Source organism: Atractosteus spatula, chromosome 21, assembly GCF_055471065.1.
Source record: "Atractosteus spatula isolate fAtrSpa1 chromosome 21, fAtrSpa1.hap1, whole genome shotgun sequence".
Taxonomy (NCBI): domain Eukaryota; kingdom Metazoa; phylum Chordata; class Actinopteri; order Semionotiformes; family Lepisosteidae; genus Atractosteus; species Atractosteus spatula.
The window spans coordinates 13,676,811-13,694,570 of record NC_142726.1 but is presented as its reverse complement, the minus strand read 5'-3'; the positions used below and the strand labels follow the sequence as shown (position 1 = coordinate 13,694,570).

General features: G+C 47.6%; 1 protein-coding gene across 1 annotated transcript; it reads left to right on the top strand.

Annotated features, from left to right (window-relative positions):
* Positions 1-1,906: 1,906 nt before the first annotated feature.
* On the top strand, positions 1,907-17,417 carry e2f4 (E2F transcription factor 4). The gene is made up of 10 exons (XM_088939047.1): positions 1,907-2,297; positions 8,296-8,405; positions 8,747-8,910; positions 9,979-10,020; positions 10,318-10,382; positions 10,587-10,893; positions 11,639-11,818; positions 15,446-15,493; positions 15,579-15,623; positions 16,021-17,417. The coding sequence occupies exons 1-10, from the start codon at positions 2,178-2,180 to the stop codon at positions 16,134-16,136; spliced, it is 1,197 nt and encodes a 398-aa protein (XP_088795173.1). The 5' UTR covers positions 1,907-2,177; the 3' UTR covers positions 16,137-17,417.
* Positions 17,418-17,760: the final 343 nt, after the last annotated feature.

Sequence of the window (17,760 nt, the reverse complement as noted above, 5' to 3'; positions counted from 1 at the left end):
CATCGTTCGGCAGGACATGATTTCCTGTCTCCACGCTGCGTGAAATATGTGATTTGAGTCCTGCAATGTGGATAATAAATAGATGCATAATGCTGTCACATGACATATTTAGAATAATACTAATGACTTATAAGGTGTTATGTCCTGGCTCTTGCATAACTGAAAATGACTCACAGTGACTCATTACGGGCATGGGGTTGAACACTGTGACTGTAACGGAGTTAGAGGAAACTAGTGCATTCTAGTGGTAGTCTGAAATCGAATCTTAACATATCTTATGGGTATCTTATGGGACATTTCCTTCATCTTTCTTATTTTTATTGTCCCAGATGGGAAATATGCTTTGCAGGCAGGTAAAAGACATAACATAACACACAATACGTTTAGCAGAACTTAAACGCATTAGCAAACAAGGGACAAACATGTAGGATGAGAAAGACAAAAAATAAATGTACGTCCAATGTAAAATATACAATCAATTATCTAGACTTTTGAAAAGGCCCAGTCTGTACCCGGCCATGGCTGATACTTTGTGGTGAAATGGTCACACAAACAATTGCAGGGGAAAATGCAGTGCATGTGGTAGCTCAGCCAGTAAGGGCGTCTAGCTCCTGACCGGAAGGTCCCGGGTTCCATCCCAGGTAGGGGCCAGCGATGGAGCTTGCTCTAATTCCTTCCAGACAGCTCCCAGGTCCACTCAACCTGCTTTCCAAGTGAGTACCAGGGGTTAATCCTTCCGGGGGTAATAGGCTGGCCGGAGAGTGATGCTGACCGCATCACCTCCACCTCCACCAACCTGTTGAATGGTTGAGAAAAATGGTGGCTCTTGCCCCCCCCTCCATTCCCCCATAGGCCTTTATCGGCTGAAAAGGGACCTACCTACTATGGTGCATGTACTTTACACACCTAGGTAAACATTCATTCTTTACAAAAAGAAAAAGCAGAGTAAATGTAAACAGAGTAAAAGAAAAAATGAAGGTTTATGTAAAAAAAACAACCTAAAGGTACCATTGCAAATTCAAACGCACAGGTCTTGATTTCACTAGATTGTTGTATTGCACACAATACAGGAAAATACTGATGTTCAGTAGTGACATCCTCCAACTCTGAGCATCTAGTTACTACTTCCTATCCTATACCAAGGTTTATCAGTAATACGCGCTGGAAAACGCAATTTTCGACCAGGGTCATGGCCCTTTATTCACAACCGAGTAAGAATGGAGCGATAAAAGGCTTTGAAGAAGTAATTTGACGACACTCCCTGTGGGCCAGTCCCAATCCATTGGCTCAGCGGAGCGAGGAGAACGCAGCTTGCGACCCTGTCAAAGACCGACTTCTGACGGAACAGGAAGTTTGATTTAAAGAGCACAATGCCGGATTTTTGTTGGAAGGCAGCTTTGGAGGTGGGATGTTTTAAATTAATAAGATAAAGTAGGAATAAGCTCTTTTATTCGCGCTGCGCAGCAGCTCCCAGCTTCAGTAACTGCCGGTGAGCAAATTGTTGCGAGATGTATCAGTCCTGCGTGGGTGTAAGATCACAGGAGTCGCCTTCGCGGCGAGTGACAATGATCAGACATTCACATAGGGAATAAAGTCATGCCTCTCAACACAAAACCGATGGATTTACTGCTTTCTGTAAATGCATTGGGGTTCTTAATAAGAGCGACAGAGACTGCACCGCCGGCCATGTGCTCAGAATTGTATTTAAATATTTGACTGTAGACTTTACGAAATATGAAATATTATCATGTTATCGTAATTATTTCGTGGATATTCTAATTATTGTGGATCGAAATGAACTATGTCCTCGGATTTCTCTTTTGTTTTTTTATGTTTAGAAACTGCCCTTTGCAGACGGCCCCTGCCGTTCAAATCGATCCCAGCATGCCCCGCGCCGCTAACGGCTCCATACCATAGACCTCATTGCCGGGTGGCCGCAGGCCGAGAGGGGTTCGGGCAACAGGGAGCCGAGCCGGATCGGATCGGACCGGACATTCCAGAGCGGGACACCGAACCCAACTCCGGGATCGCGGTGCGACACGGGCGGCGGCGGGGACGGTCCCAGGAGGTGGAGAGCGAATTGCGTGGTGTTTGTGGTGGTGGCTGCGGCGATCGGGGGGGCTGGACCAGAACCGAGCTGAACCCGTCTGGATCTAATCCGAACTGACCCGGGCGCCATGGCCGAGCCAGTACAGCCCCAGACCCCGAGCCGACACGAGAAGAGCCTGGGCTTGCTCACGACCAAGTTCGTTACTTTGTTGCAGGAGGCCAAGGATGGGGTTCTGGATCTGAAAGTTGTAAGTGTGCGCCGCTGCTCGCTCATGAATTATAAACATCTACGTCTTACCGCCGCTGTTGGGTGCTCTCCGGTCTCGCCGGAGCAGCACCTGTGGCATGCCCCGCGTGTACGAGGCCACGCGTGGGCGGGCGAACCAAGTCCCGAGAAAAGGAGGCATTTAAACGGGGGACGTGGACGGGCTGTCCGTGGGGGACCGGAGGGGGTGAAGGTTGTGGCTGATCGCAGTGAAACAGTACTCGGGGTCCGTTTCTGTACGTCAGGCATCCTTGCGCGGATAATTCAGGACCTTAGACGAGCTTTTCTGTCACCGACTTTGACAAAGATTCCCTCGTGGTGATGCAGCAAAAACAAACCCAGGATTTTTTTTGGGGGGGGTCGGGGTATGTTTCTGTGTTCTGGGAAGACGTGGAGTCGTCCGCCTGATTGATTAGTGATCATTTGCCCTTTTATAGAAAGAAACACCTCTGAAACCATAATTAGAAATACCCCTTTTCATTGCAATAGATACATTTTTTTTAAATGGTTCTTGCACCGATAGCCACGCAAGTCTGTGAACTGCGTGGGGATTTCCACAAGATACAGGTTTCGTTTTCAAGGCTGTCCGAGAATGAATACTCTGTTTCAGGTTAGAAAGCGTTTTTATTCCCCCTTCTCTCATTTTGTGGGGTGTTCTTACTGACACCGGGCGCAGAAGATCCCCGAAGTCATGTTTAACAGCGACAGCCTACCGGGACCTTCCTGTATTTATTTTTGAGTGTGGCCAGCAGAGGGTTATGTAATTATTACAGTTTCACGTTTCAGTGAATCATGGTCTGAACGTTTGTGTTTCTTTCTCCATTCCACTCTCCAACGAGGAAATAACCTCTTCTTTTCCTCTTAGCCTAATTTGTCCTGAAATTCCTGAGCTCTTTGAATCGGAAACAAATACTCACTGAAACGGTGCATAGCCGAAAGTCCTCGCCCATTTTCAAAATTGTGCCGATTGGATGGGCTGATTGATCATTGCTGTCAATATCAGCTTGATTGAATCATTTGCGTTTGCCTCTTTCTTTTTTTATTTTGGTCCCTTTCAGGCTCTTTCAGTGAGGAGACACGATGGTGGCGCGCTGGCACATTTAAAGCCAGAGAGCTCCTTCTGTTACTCTGCCTGACCTTCTCAGCCATGGGTCTCTTGACTGTTACAGTTGAGTAATGATTAACTCTTTGCTCAACTGCGCAGTGGCTGCGCTTGTAAGAGATTTCCTTTCTGACAGTGTTGCTGTGCAGTGATGCAGCTGTTTTTTCAGATGTGTGAGCTGTGCAGCAGGATGATAAGGTGCCCTGAAGTCAGTTTTGCAATTGGTTCGATTAAGAATGGTACTTTAAATGCAAGTGCAGACGAAACCTTTCCTGTCCACTCGCATGCATTGCACCTGGGTTCATATTTCTGGGAAGAACTGGTTTGCACGGATGTGCATTCAGTGTCTGATTTTCCTTTCGGCTGCATTGTGTGTTTCATTGTGCAGTTTGTGCAGCACAGAAGCTGCCGTGCAGCAATGGAGGGTTTTGTGGCCTCAGTTGTTGTGTGAACTGCCTTTATGTAACTTGTCGTGTGGCTTTGAAAGATCGCAACTTTGCACGAAGTCAGGTTGAAGTAGGAGGCTTCGTGTCGTCCTGGGAATGAGAATATTAAAACCGGACACATTTTGGAGGCATAAAATGGCATAGTGGTTCAGGTTATGAAGTCAGTCTGAGATAAGAATGCTATAAGATGCTCTATTTGCATTGCAAAGCTCAGTCAGCGTCCAGGGAAAGGAATGATCATGGTTGTACAGTTTGTGTTAAAAGACACTGCATGCCTATTGCAGTGACACTGGAATGTTGTGTCTCATATGAGTCTTATCCACATGGAGCCCTTTTTTCCCCAGTGGTGTGTTTGTCCATGGAAGTATGCTCCCTGTGTGTGTGAACTCTTGAGCAAGAGGTCATTATTGGAGTTGATGGTGTGTTGTAAACTGCATTACTTGTAGGCCAGGGACTGATTTTATCTGGACTGTTTGTTTTTTTTTTGGGACTGGACATGTCTCTTTTTTTTTTAGAACCTTGTGGTTAATTCCTCTTCACCGGTTTCCACTTAGTCTGCTGAGGGAAGTAGGTCCAGTTTTGTGTCAATCGTTTTCCTTGTATCTTTATTTTGACACGTGAGCTGCCTTCTGGTTCATTTCTGCCAGCTCCGGGCATGCAAAATGACACTCCAACCTTAGGCGTGAAGCATCAGAGACGGCAGAGTCACCGGGTACCTGGGTCGCATTCGAACCATTTGGGTTTCAGGAGTGGTTTTCAGAGGTTAAAGTTCTTGGTCTTTCTGTGGGGTAATTTAAGCATATGAGAATGAACTTCTTCGGACCCATGGCCTTGTTATTGTGTATTGCTTTGACAGCTCGACTGCTTTGCACACAGCAACTAATGCCGGTGTTTTCTGCTGTCAAAGGTGTTGAGTGAATGCAGAGTCAAGCTCATAAAGTGACAAGTTGTAAAATGTTACAGAGTGCCACCATGTGTCTCTCTCTCGCAGATTTATCCAAATAAAATACTGGTTTGGCCCCAACCTCAACGGGTCTTCATGGGCAGGCTCCAGATATTCTGTTCTCAAACAGCTACGTCGGTGGGTTATAGTCACAGCTTCAATGTTCTGAGTCTAGTCATTCCTGGACAAGAAAACGAACAGGTTGTGGACAGAAAACAGAAACACCAGGGTTAATGAGGGGCAGCAAGTATAGTGAAGGCAAGGGTTCCAACACAGGTGTGGCTCGTGTTAATTAAGCAGATAACATCCCAGCATGGTTAGACTCGGGTATGAAAATGCTGGACAGGCCTGTCTGCCTGTAGTTATGGCTAGCAATAATAAGAGTGCCTTTGAAAGGAGGAGGATTGTTAGGGCCTGTTTGGTAGGAGCTTTGTTGACCACGACAGCTCAATTTTCTGATGTTTAAAAAGCTACGCCGTCTAACGATGTCAACGAGGAACTGCAAGAGAAGGACGTCACCAGCAAAGGACAAAGGTCGCAGGGAGCCGTCACTCCAGGCTCGTGCTTTCATTTGAAGTTCAAGGCAAAGCGGGAGAGCGACTGCAGATTTCAACCTGGGGAGCGAGCAGTTTGATCCAGGATGGATCCAAAAACCGTGCCAAAACCTGGCGAGCAGCCAGTTGAATCCAAAACAGTCTGCTGAGAACTCCGCAGAACAGGATACCACAGTAGGGTTGCATGTGTCTCTCTCTGCATGTGTAGGGTTGCAGGGCATGAGCCTCGCATCACACCTGGAGCGCAGGCAGTGGGCTACTGAGCAGTGGAGAAATGTGGTCCAGTATGGCCGGATGAATTGCCTTCTTTCCTTGACTACATTTTCAAGAAATGGAGAACACATGCCACCTATGTGTCAGAGCTACAGCCCTGAGTGCTTGGTTCCAGCAGTGAATGGTTCTCGTGGTTCCAGGATGTTGTGGGGAGCGTTTTCCAGGCATGGTCTGTGTGCACTCATCCCCTTAGACAGCACGATCGGTGCTGTTCGCTGCTGTGGCGGATCGGAGTGGTCGTGTTCACCCCGTGTTGCAGTATTTCTTTCCTGCCCCGAGGGGTGTCTTCCACGATGACAATGCCCCCGTCCCCAGAGCATGTGCGGCTGCCCATTAGCTTGATGAGCGGGACACGGATGTTACCCGTGTGTCACGGCCTCCTCGGTCACCAGGTCCGAACCCAGTTGAGCTTTCATGGGAAATCCTGGAACGATCATTGAGATGGCATTTTCCGTCTCCGCAAGCCAGGAGCGAGTGGATTAACTGTCTCGTTGAAGAACGGTGCCGCATCCCTCCTGCAGAATTCCTGCTGTTGATGGTGGTAGGCTGTAAGCTGCTGTGCACGCAGGCAGTACTGGTGATCCAACACCCTTTTTCGATGACTTGACACTTGTTTCTATTATTTTGTCCACTCCTGTATATAACTGCCTTGTAAAAGACTAATGGATATGCACTCCAGTCATTCCTAAATGTGTTACTCCTCTGCAGGCCGTTGAGCTCTACAAACATTTTATTGTTTACAAAGGTGATTTTTCACCTCACCTTTTCAGACATGGAATGCATTGTAGTGCTGCAGTGATCTGCATACTGTGCAGTGTATAATGTGTGCCCCTCTTGTGGAGTTTTGGTGCAATAGCATCTTGGCCCTGGTTCCAGCTCAGGTTAGAGGAGAGAGGACCAGGAAATGCCTCTCTCAGAGCCTGTAGATAGGGTGCAGTGGCCTTCACTGTTTTGTTCACTGAAAAATACATCAAAGACGGTCCAAAATACTTAACAAATAAGTAAAAGCTAAATAATCACAAACATTCATTGCCTTCTCAGTGACTAGAGCTGGTTGGTTTAATCACCTCTTTTTATTTTGTTCCAAAATCCTCGTTAGCTATAAAGAAAAAATAAATCCGTCCTGAATTGTATGGTGGTCTGTACTCACTGAACCTGCTCCTCTCCCACTTTGTCATCCTGGTTGTGGTCTTTCATGTGTTTCTCATCTTCTCGGTTTTTTTTTAATGAGTCAAACCCCAATCCCAGCGTCGATTGAGAAACCCAGGCGGATTTAATTAACATCCCTCGTGGACCCAAGACACAGGGCAGTGAATCCCGCAGATTTGTTCAGTTCTTTCTGGCTTGAGAACCTCGTTATCGTTTGCAGATACAGATTTAGAGGGCATGAGGTGTGCGCCACAGGTTTCCAGACCGTGCAGGTCGGATCAGTGGCCTGAGTTTGCAGTTACAGGGACTCCCAGCACTTGTGTGAATCTACCTTTACAGAAGAAGCTGTCTGCGACCTCTGTCTTGTTCTGCATCGTCTTGTTGGTCTTCTGGTAGATGTGCATTGTCTGGAGTAAGTTCTGCTGTGTGTGTGATGTGGAAGGTGCTTGTGCACCCGGAGCTGGAAAAAAGCCCAGTGCAGTTATTCTGCCAGATTGCAGTTTTTCTGTACAGTACGCTGTAATATTGTAGCAGTGTGATTGTGTCGTTACAGCCCTGAAATATGAAACAATAAGTGTGAACATACCGTTTAAAGGTTCGGCTTGTGTACACTTGGCTTGTGCCAGGTTGTATGGACTGTAACCCTTATGCAAGTCGGGGTGGTGTCTGTGTTTGGTGAAAATAACGTAACTTCCTGGGACTTGAGGAATACTGAGATCTCCAGTCTCATTTGCTGCAGCTGTTTGGAGGCATTTTTACAGGCTTGTACCCCCCCCACCCATCCGTTATTCCAATCACTGCTCAGCGTAAAGATCCCAATCCTTTAGGTTTCACAGAGCTGCATGGTGGCTGAAGAGCTCCAAATCCTTCCAGCTCTTGTCGTTTCCCGGTCGTGCAGTTTCGGTTAGCCACAGAAAAAAAATCACCGCTTCAGGGTCTTGGGCAGAACGCCCAGTGTGCGGCTGTGTTGCTTTGGTCTTCTTCCCGGACTGCTCAGTACTCCCTTCACCCCAGTTATTTTACGACAGGCTCCTCCTTTTGCAACACACAAAGTTTCTGAATGGCTGCCACGCTCTGCTTGTTTCACGTAGCCTTTTGCCCCCTGTGTACATCAGCCGTTACTCTCTTCTGCACTTCTTTGTGCCTTGTGCATTTCTGCCCCGGCTCTCACTGCCTACTGGGGTACCCCCACTCTGGCTGCCGTTGTTGGGAGAGGCGGGGCGCCCCCACTCTAGTTGCTGGTGTCGGGAGAGGCTGGGGTCATAGTATGTAAAGGATGATTCTCTGCACATGTAACATTGTTAGTAAATGTGATACATGTACTACCCTCTGCTGAGTCAGCCATAATTGTAGAACACCTTTCTATACAGATATCTGTTTATAATGTTCCTTGAGTAATTTTTCATTTCCATATTAAACGTCTCTGTGTTGTCCTGAGATCTTGCATTGCTGTGCCCATCTGAAGTGTTGCAGGGCGCTATATCCTGTGGCGTTGAATGCCGTGTTTCCCGCAGGCAGCTGACACCCTGGCGGTCCGGCAGAAGCGGCGCATCTATGACATCACGAACGTGCTGGAAGGGATCGGGCTGATCGAGAAGAAATCGAAGAACAGCATCCAGTGGAAGTGAGTACGGGGACACGTGGCCCTGCTCCCACTGCTCTCCGGAAGGTTTCTTTTCTGTGTTTCTGTCTTTTCTCAGCCAGAGCTGGGGACCCCTTTCGGCACTGCCTCCACAGGTCGTGCCGAAATCCGGTTTCCGCCTCTCCGGCGAACGAAACGAAGAGCCGTATGGGGCCGTTGGGCGAGTGGAAACTGTGATGGTCACGGTATCGATTCGGGCAGGGTCTCTCCCTTTGAGCCGGGCCTTGTCGGCGGCTTCAGAGGGCCCGGGGTTGAAGCGCGCCCCTGTCTGCCTGACCGCTGACCGCGGCCCCCCGGCTCTGTGCTGTGTGTGTCCTCCGCAGGGGGGTGGGGCCGGGCTGCAACACGCGGGAGATCGCCGACAAGCTCATCGACCTGAAGGCCGAGCTGGAGGAGCTGGACCGGCGCGAGCACGAGCTGGACCAGCAGAAGGTGTGGGTGCAGCAGAGCATCAAGAACGTCACCGACGACACCCAGAACAGCAGATATCCTTTCCACGCTGGGGGGGGGGAGATCCCTGGGAAAACAGCACCCAGTTTCCGTGCGGAAGACCGGTCGTCCTTTTCACCCTTACCCCTCGATATGCGATGAAGCCGTTAACCCGCGCTGCTGGCCGCAGTTGCGATCAGAGCTGTCGAATTACAGCGCTTCCTCAGCTCCTGCCCCTCCCACCTCCGATGCTCTGAGGTTCTGAATAAAACCTGGAGCTGGATCCCTCCCAGGAGGGCCACAGTGGGCCGGAGGAACCCGATTTCCCAGCTCCTACCTTCCCACTGTGGGTGTTCTCCGAGTGAATCCGTTCCGCACGGTCCGCCTGTGTTCTTCACAGTGCGTGGGGTGGGCTCGGCACACTCCTGAGAGTTTCTAAGCCAATCCTTAGCGACGGAATTCAGTTGAGTCACGAGTTTTTCAAAGTCTGGCTTACAGTTTATCAATTATCCAGCACTTCAGGGAGAAGGCGTCATCTAACACTGGGTGTCATCAAAGTTTTATAGTAGCTTTTTTTAAAAATGTGTCTGTGGGTGTTGTGTGTGTTTTTTTTTTTGTATTTTGAATTTGTTTACTGAATAAAAGTGTTATAAAGCACCAAGAACTTAAAAACACTCAAATAGACTGTTTTAAGGATAGTATTGCAGAAACAGTGTGGTACAGTCCAGTCACCTTGTTTAATACAATGCGTAATATAGTACATTATCTGTTAATTAGACAGAATACCCTTTGTAATTACTGCATGATCTACTTTCGGGATCGGCCTGTGACCGCCCATCACCGGACAATCCAATTGGAAGGTGGATTATGAGTTGCTGAACAATCGATGATCTGCTGTATGTAGTTTCCCCTGTGCAGGCCCTCCATACGTGACAGGAGTTTTGTAATAAATTTAATCAATAAAATCATTAAAGGAGGACTGTAAAACCAGCAGCAGCCTGGGCCGGGGATGTCTTGTCCTGGTTTTCTCACTGAGCAGCAGTAGGCTGTCCACACTTGAACCCGAGGTCCTGTGGGTAAATCCTGTAGGTCTGCCCATCGCGTGGTCCTTAACAGATGGAAACATTAGCTTATGTTACCCATGAAGACATCTGCAGCTGCTTCAAAGGTGACTAATGTAATTTGTGTGAGTGTGGGCAGGGGAGGGTTAGAGACATGGCCTATGTTTTATATGATGCACATGACCTGGGATTGTGTGTGTGTACAGGGGAGTCTGGGTGTGTGCAGATGCTAAGGTTTTGAGTTACAGCTAAAGATTTGCTGGAGCCTTTTTTTAATAAGCTGGGAGGGAAGCTGCTATAGCGCATGTCAGCGAGTCTTGATTTTGCTGTGTGTTTCAGCAGGATGCTTGCCTGCCACTGCCATTTTTCTTCCAGGCTAATACTCCGAATTGTTTTTGTTTCAGGTGATACCCTCTTAGCTATTCGAGCCCCGTCTGGCACACAGTTAGAGGTCCCAATTCCAGAGGCGGTAGGTACTCCTCGTGTTGTTCTCTGTGCTACACTACCTGGCATTGCTGTTTTTTTTTCTTCATGCGGAGGTATTTTAAAACAGGTTTTTGGACGGGGTTAGAGCCTGTTAGAATGGTGATGCACGGTCTTTGGAGGTCCAGCAGAATGCGCGGTCAGTAGTCTGTCCTCCCTCGCTCACGTCAGCTGCTGTTCTGTCGCGCAGGTCATGAACGGGCAGAAGAAATACCAGATTCATCTGAAGAGCACGTCGGGGCCTATCGAGGTGCTCCTGGTCAATAAAGATACTGCCAGCTCACCGCCCGTGGTGCTGCCCGTCCCTCCTCCTGACGACCTGTTCCAGAGCCTGCCCACCCCCAGCACTCCCAGCACCCCCAAACGGACGCCTCTGGCCTCCCAGCCCAGCACCCCCCAACCTGCGCCATCTGCACCCACACCTGCCAGCCAAAGCGCCCTGCCCAGCCCGGCTTCTGCTTGCCAGCCAGCCAGCGCCAGCAGGGTGCCCATCGCCGGTAGGCACTGTTGGCCTTTTCTACACCTTGGAAGTCTTAGTGCAGGCTAGCATGACAGCCTGATGCAGTCTGGGTAACACTGAGTAGGCAGGGAAACACTAGCCCAGACAGGCTTGCTGCTGTTAGTGAATCATCATAGTTAGCTGTTTTCACAGATTTAGTGGGTGGCTGGTTTATATTTGTAACCCGATGGAGAAGGTGAGACTCAGGAGCTCCGTGCATGCCTTTACTAGGACAGATGTATTTACAAGACCACAAGCGGTTTGTTTTCTGGAAGCTGCAGCCCCCAGTGGGTCAGATTGTAGGCCCCGACAGTGCAGATCCTAGAAGGCATTATTCTAAACCAGTGGTTCCCAGTCCTAGTCCTGGTGCCCCACACAACTGCTGGGTTTCATTCCATCCCACCCCAGCTAGATGATTGAACCTTTAATTGATCCGAGGAGCTGCTTCATTGAAATATTTGCATTTTGTTTCTAGTCATAAGTTTGGAATTGTTGTTTCACTTACAAAATACGACAAGCTCCAACATGTTGAAGAGCTGGGAAGAGTTCAAATTAATCTTATTAAGTCAAGGAAGGGTTTGGTTGTATCACTGAGGGCTCGGCTGGAACAGAAGCCAGCAGGTGTGAGGGTCACCGAGACCAGGATTGGGAACCACTGAACTAAGTAAATGTTCTTCACTGAGCATTGGTGTGCATGAGATAACCGTGAATCTCACCCCCTTTCCACTCTCTACCTGTGTTAGATGCCTCCAGTAACACCCCCCGTGAACTTGACCTTGCCCAGCCCACCGTGGAGACACCAGCCAATCAGACGCCGTCTTTGGACACTCAAGCTCTTCAGTCCTCGGCCTCATTGGACAGCAGTTCTTCCCTTCCGGCCTCCTCCACAGTCTTTGAACCTATCAAATCAGATCCTTCAGAATGTAAGTAGCCTGTCGGATCTCTGGCTTAAATATTCTGTTTGGAAGCAGTGGCTCATGAAGATGTTTTGAGGAGCGAAGGTGCACTCTGAACGGTTTTAGAAATGTAGAGTCTCAGGGTAATTATACTAATGTATGTTTATTTACCATTCATTACAGTGGAAGCCTGGTGTTCAGTCTCCAGAAAGATCCTTTACTGTAAGCCTGTATTAACAGAGGAGGCTGGAGGAGATTGTACAGAGGCCTGTCACAGCTGCAGTGTGTGGCGGCGTTAGTGTAACTGGCTGGTTTGTGCATCTGTTTGTAGCCAGGCGTCAAATCAGATAATTATTGAGGTGAAGCTGTGCTGCAAGGTAGCTGATCCTCAGTCGGGATTGTGTGAGAGCACTTTAGAGTGTTAAGGAGATGTTAGAAAGCCCGCCATTATTGCATTTTTGACCACAGTAGAAAGAAGGGTGTTTGTATTTGGTTTTCCCGTGAAGTTTGTGGTTTCTTCTAAGGAACTGCTTATCTCACCTAGTACTAAAAATGACATTGATCAACAGTTTTGAATTGAGCTCCGATCTCTTGTTATCTGTGGTGCTCCGAGAGCGCAGAGCTGTCTGGATTGGAGTGTATACTGATGTACAAAAGGAGCACGGCACTTGCATTTGGATTATGCACTTGGATTGGATAGTGGATTTAATCAAACAGTTTCCAAACGGAGATCAAACGGAGTCGCAGAAAATGTCAATAAAACAGTGCAATACATTTTGAGCGGTACACTCTCATGATGAAAACACTGGAAGGATTCCCCCCCCCCCGAGTATTAACCCCATCCTGACACACAGACTGGGGGACAGCATGTTCTTCGAGATCCGTACTTACCAGTCCGACTTAAGCAAAACCAGGACGCTAGCCTTAAGACACGTTCAGACCAGAAGTGAGCGGCACTTTGAGCTGCTTATCTGTGTTTCCTTTGGTTGCTGCCGGGGCTGTGGTGTTTCCCCCCCTGAGTCATTTCTTACACTTCAGTTATGAAGCGTGCCTTCCTGCAGCGAGGTACTGAAATGTGCCGCAGGTTGTCTTTTACACAGATCGCTCTCAGGATGACAGTACGGTGAAGGCAGGGCCCCGAGAGCCGCCACTCGCCCTCTTCTTCGGGGTGGCTGGGGTGGCGGGGTGACAGCGCGCCTGCAAGCTGCGGTGCGGTGCCGTTGCTGCCTCGCGCCTTTGAAGCGGTTCACGTGACCGTGAGACCGGGCCCCCGGGACAGGTGGCGCCGAAGGCCATTTTGCCGCCCCTCCCTTGCTCGTGCGGCGGAGATGGGGTGAGATAGGGTGAGCGCCCCAGCTGGCATCTGCACACTGGCGCTGTAACGGTTACCGTGCCTGCTCCCCAGAGGAGACGCGTTCTGGGTATGGAGACCTGGGGCAGGAAGACATGGTTTCCTGCGGGACCTAGGCAGCTGCGTCTCTATCTACAGGGGCAAGGAATGGGGCCAGTTTTACAGTACTTTTATAGTATGGTTCTCCGTCACAAGAGGGAAGTGAAAGTACAGTAACCATATTTCACTCTGCCTTGCGCATTTGAACGGTACTCTCCAGTGCGATCGACGGAATAGGCGACTTTCAAAATATTTTAGGTAGATTTGTTTTAAAGATAAGACTTCCTGTGCATCTCTTGGCATCCAACCAGCAAGGCCCGGATTCCAGTTTGCTCCTCTGGGAGGAAAACAAAAGAGTCTGCAGGAAAATGTTGAGTAGAAAGGGAAGGTCGTGTTACCAAATGAATTGTATTCATTTGATTTTTTTTTGTTAAGAATCCCAAAAGCGCAAAATGGAAGGTGCAGTCCTAAGCTGGTGATAACAACAGCAGCTCCCAGAGTGTCCCTTCCTCACACGTCTGCGTCGACTCGATACTCTTTTGTTGATGGATAGGTGGAGAGCGCATGTCTTTGTTCCAGCCTGTAGGAGGTAGGAAGAGAATAATGGGGGAGTGAGATGGCTGACCTGCTGGATTCGAGACTCATTGCTCTGTCACGACACAGTGAAACAAGAACCAGAGGGCACTAGTGGAAAGTATGTGAAAGTGCATTTGAAACAGACCAGGAGACACTTCTTTCTCCGAAGGATTGTGGGAACAGGCTGCCCAGCCATGTTGCTGAAGCCGATTCCCTGTCACCTACTAACAACCAAACAGGCTGGATGGGCAGAATGACTCCTTTCCTTTGTAACAGACTTTTCTGTTCTTTTTACATGGTGACTGCTTGGTCTCCGTACAGTCCGGAAATGTAACCAAGGTCTGACAGAAAGAAATGATCCATTTAAAAAAATATATAAAAATGTGTCTGCATAGAAACACAAAGTAGGTGATGATGCGACTAATGGCTTTTAATGAGGCCTCGTCAAAGCTGAGGAATCGCACAGGTTGTGGTGAGAGCAGCGGGGCCGTTCGTGACCTTAGATCTGGCTTGCTGTTTGATACGGCAAGGTTGCATGCTGAAAAAGAAGCACCTCGTGTGTGTAATAATTGCTATTTCACTGCAATGCTGTCATTTTTGGGATAATAGTTCCTTGGCATGACTTGGAAAACAGAAGTAAAATAGGTTATAGATTTTTGCGGTTTGAGAGTAGCATCGTGTCTGAGAAAGCATTGGCGGGTACTCGTTTAATACAAGCCAGTTTGGTGACATACTGGCTACAGGGCTAATACTCTATATTCACTTTTTACTGTCCTTTACATACGGATTTATCCAGGGCTGACCAATCCTGGTGCTGGAGAGCCTCTGAATTTGCAGGTTTTCATTCCAGTTGAGCTCTAAACATCATAAATAAGCTCCTTTTATACCAACTTTGGCCACTTCCCCTTGCAGTTTAGGTGCTGCAAAACGAAAAAGACCTAGAAAGCCTGCAGACGAAGACTGAACAGGATTTCACCCCCTGGGTTAGACACTCACTAATCATGGTGGTTGAAAACGCACGGACTCAAGAGCGCTCTCTCCTAGGAGAGTGTTACTCCTCTGCCATCTGCTGGATAACCTCATGAACTACAATATCTCAACCCATTGTGGATTTTTCTATCCTTTGCCATTCGCTTTTCTAAATAGGGTTAATAGGAGTTCTTTACACTTATACTGCGCTTTTCTGGACACTCCCCTCAAAGCTCTTTACAGATAATGGGGACTCCCCTCCACCACCACCAGTGTGTAGCCCCACCTGGATAATGGCAGCCAAAGTGCACCAGTACACTCACCATACACTAGCTACCAGTGGGGAGGAGAGCAGAGTGATGAAGCCAGTTCATAGATGGAGATTATTAGGAGGCCATGATTGCTAAAGGCCAATGGGAAATTTGCCCAGGACATCAGGGTTACTCTTTTTGAGAAACACCCTGGGATTTTTAATGACCATGGAGGGTCAGGACCTTGATTTTATGTAATCTGAAGGATGGCGCCTTTTTTACAGTCTAGTGTCCCCGTCAGTATACTGAGGCATTAGGATCCACACAGACTGAAGGGTGAGCGCCCCCTACTGGTCCCACTAAGACCTCTTCCAAAAAAAAACCTTAGCTTTTCCAGGAGATCTTGTAGTTAAAGAGGAATATGCAGTAGGCCAGTATATATGAATGTATATGTTTTCTTTCTTTCAGTGCTGGACTTCCCCAAAGATCTTTCAGAAATGTTTGACCCTACTAAAGGTATGTATTAAATGTTTATTGTAATTTAAAATAGGTTTTTTCATGTAATTTTATTAATGAAACTTTTAACTTTTTTTTTCCACAGAATGTATGAGTGCAGACCTGCTGGAGGAGCTCATGACTTCAGAAGGTAGGTTTTTTTTACCAATTGCTCTGCAGTATAGAAAAACCTCAGAATCTGTTACCTGTTGTCAAACAAATGTGATCTAATGTTCTCTGACGTTCTCCCTGCCAGTCTTCTGATGTTCCTGCTCATTCCTAATGGAGAGCTTGAAAAGAGTCACGCCATTGTGTTAATATTCCTCTTGCGAATACTGTCATCCAAAGTCGGGGTTATTACGACGGGTTTGACAGACTCCAAAGCTTTGAGCGTGAACCTGGAAGTGGCAGGTCTTGGGATAGCAGGTCAGAAGTAATTAAACTGGATTTGAGCTCGAATATCCTGCCATCTTGGGCCTTTTACACATCTGCTGAAACCCTTTCCCCTGTCTCTGGCCTTCTTGTGATCGGTCTCTTCTCTCTTCCAGTCTTCTCTCCCCTGCTACGGCTGTCTCCTCCCCCCGGCGACCACGACTACGTCTACAACCTGGACGAAAGCGAAGGCCTTTGTGACCTTTTCGATGTCCCCATACTTAACCTTTGACCCCTGAACTTTGCCATTGGGCGCTTGTGAATAGGAACTTGACATAAAGCAAAACTAATATTTTTACCCTTTTTTGAGACAAGATAAATGAATATTCTATTTTTGGAGCGTTTTTTTTTGTTATAAGCTGTTTGGATGGATGAAAGTTTTTTTTCCCCAAACTTTTTAAATTTCCTGGACACAGACAAGCTGGTTTAATCTGAACAATAAGACTAGTAATTGGTGTTATTACTGGGTGTAATGGCACTAAACAAATGAGCATTCTCCTCTTGGCCCGGTAACTTTAAATTAAAAATAACTTACGAATTTGTTCTAGGTTTTGAACATATCTACGAAATAGTGGCAAAAGACACTAAAACACTCTGCCCTTTGCCTTGAGTTCAAAGAAGCTCTTCTTTCTCTGGTGAAGAATGAAGTTACAGGTAGAAGCAGGAAGAAGACAGTGATGGAGGAGGGCACAGGAAGTCGAGAACAGTATTGCTTTGAGGACGCTCTTTTCCCCCAGGAGGTGGCGCTATAAGCCTGTCTCCTAGCTGTCAGAAAGGATTTCAGTGGAGCCACTGGATTCTCACTGTGAAGAGCACCGCAGCCTGCACCATCCCGATGCTTCGCCTGTCTCAAGAGCAGCGTCAGCACAGCAAAGCGCGCCGCCCGGCAGCTCAGACTGTGTGGAAACGTGTTAGTCTGCAGTCCCCTGCCCCCATCTTTCACCCCCGTTTCTGTAAACGTGTGTGGAAGGTGCATTTCAGTTTGCCAGTGTAAATGAAGGCTTATCACAGTTGCAGTACAATTAATATCAGGTCTTTTGAAGGTACACATAACATTTTTAAAGCTGTGTCAGCTTGGGCTATTTTTAGGTCGCAGCTGATTAAGAATTGCTTAGAAAGGGCAGTACTAAATATAATGTAACGTTTAAACAATAAAGAGAAATCTTTGAGTGTAAAACAATATAAAGAAAACCCTGCGGTGAAGATCTGAAAGGGGAAGGGCTCAGGTGTCACTAAATTCAAGGCTTCTCTCCAACGCACCACGCCTGTTTGTGTAGGTCCCTCCTGATCCACCTCCTGTCCTTTTGACTGCAAAATGATTTTATTCACTGCTTATTACTGCCACTTAGCTGACAGTTGAGCTGTGCGTGTGTGTAGGTACAAACCACGTAAATCTGTCCGCTTTCTGTGGAGAACAGTACCATGCTGTGGATTGTTTGAAACCATGTGAAATGCGATCTACCACCCACCTCGAAAATAAAAAAGAAATCACTGCAGCAACTGTTGGAAAACATTTCAAACTGTTTTGTTTCATTTCCACCTCAGTTTCCCTTCTTAGAATTAGAAACCCGTAATGGATAAATGAGTACATTGAAATTGATTTTGCCCTTACAGTTTAAGTGCATCTGGCATCAAGTTCCATGTAACCATATGAATGGCTATATTTGTGAATCAAAGCATTTTGCATTGAAACAGCGGGGTATGGTACAGGTACAAATTTATCTGTGACTCAATGGTGCGACGTGCCTGGTGTGGATATCGGGGCATGCGATACAGAGCTGCCTGTGATCACTGTGTATATCCGAAAGTTACTGAGCTTTTGGGATCTCCTATTGTAAAACGACTGCAAAATCCTA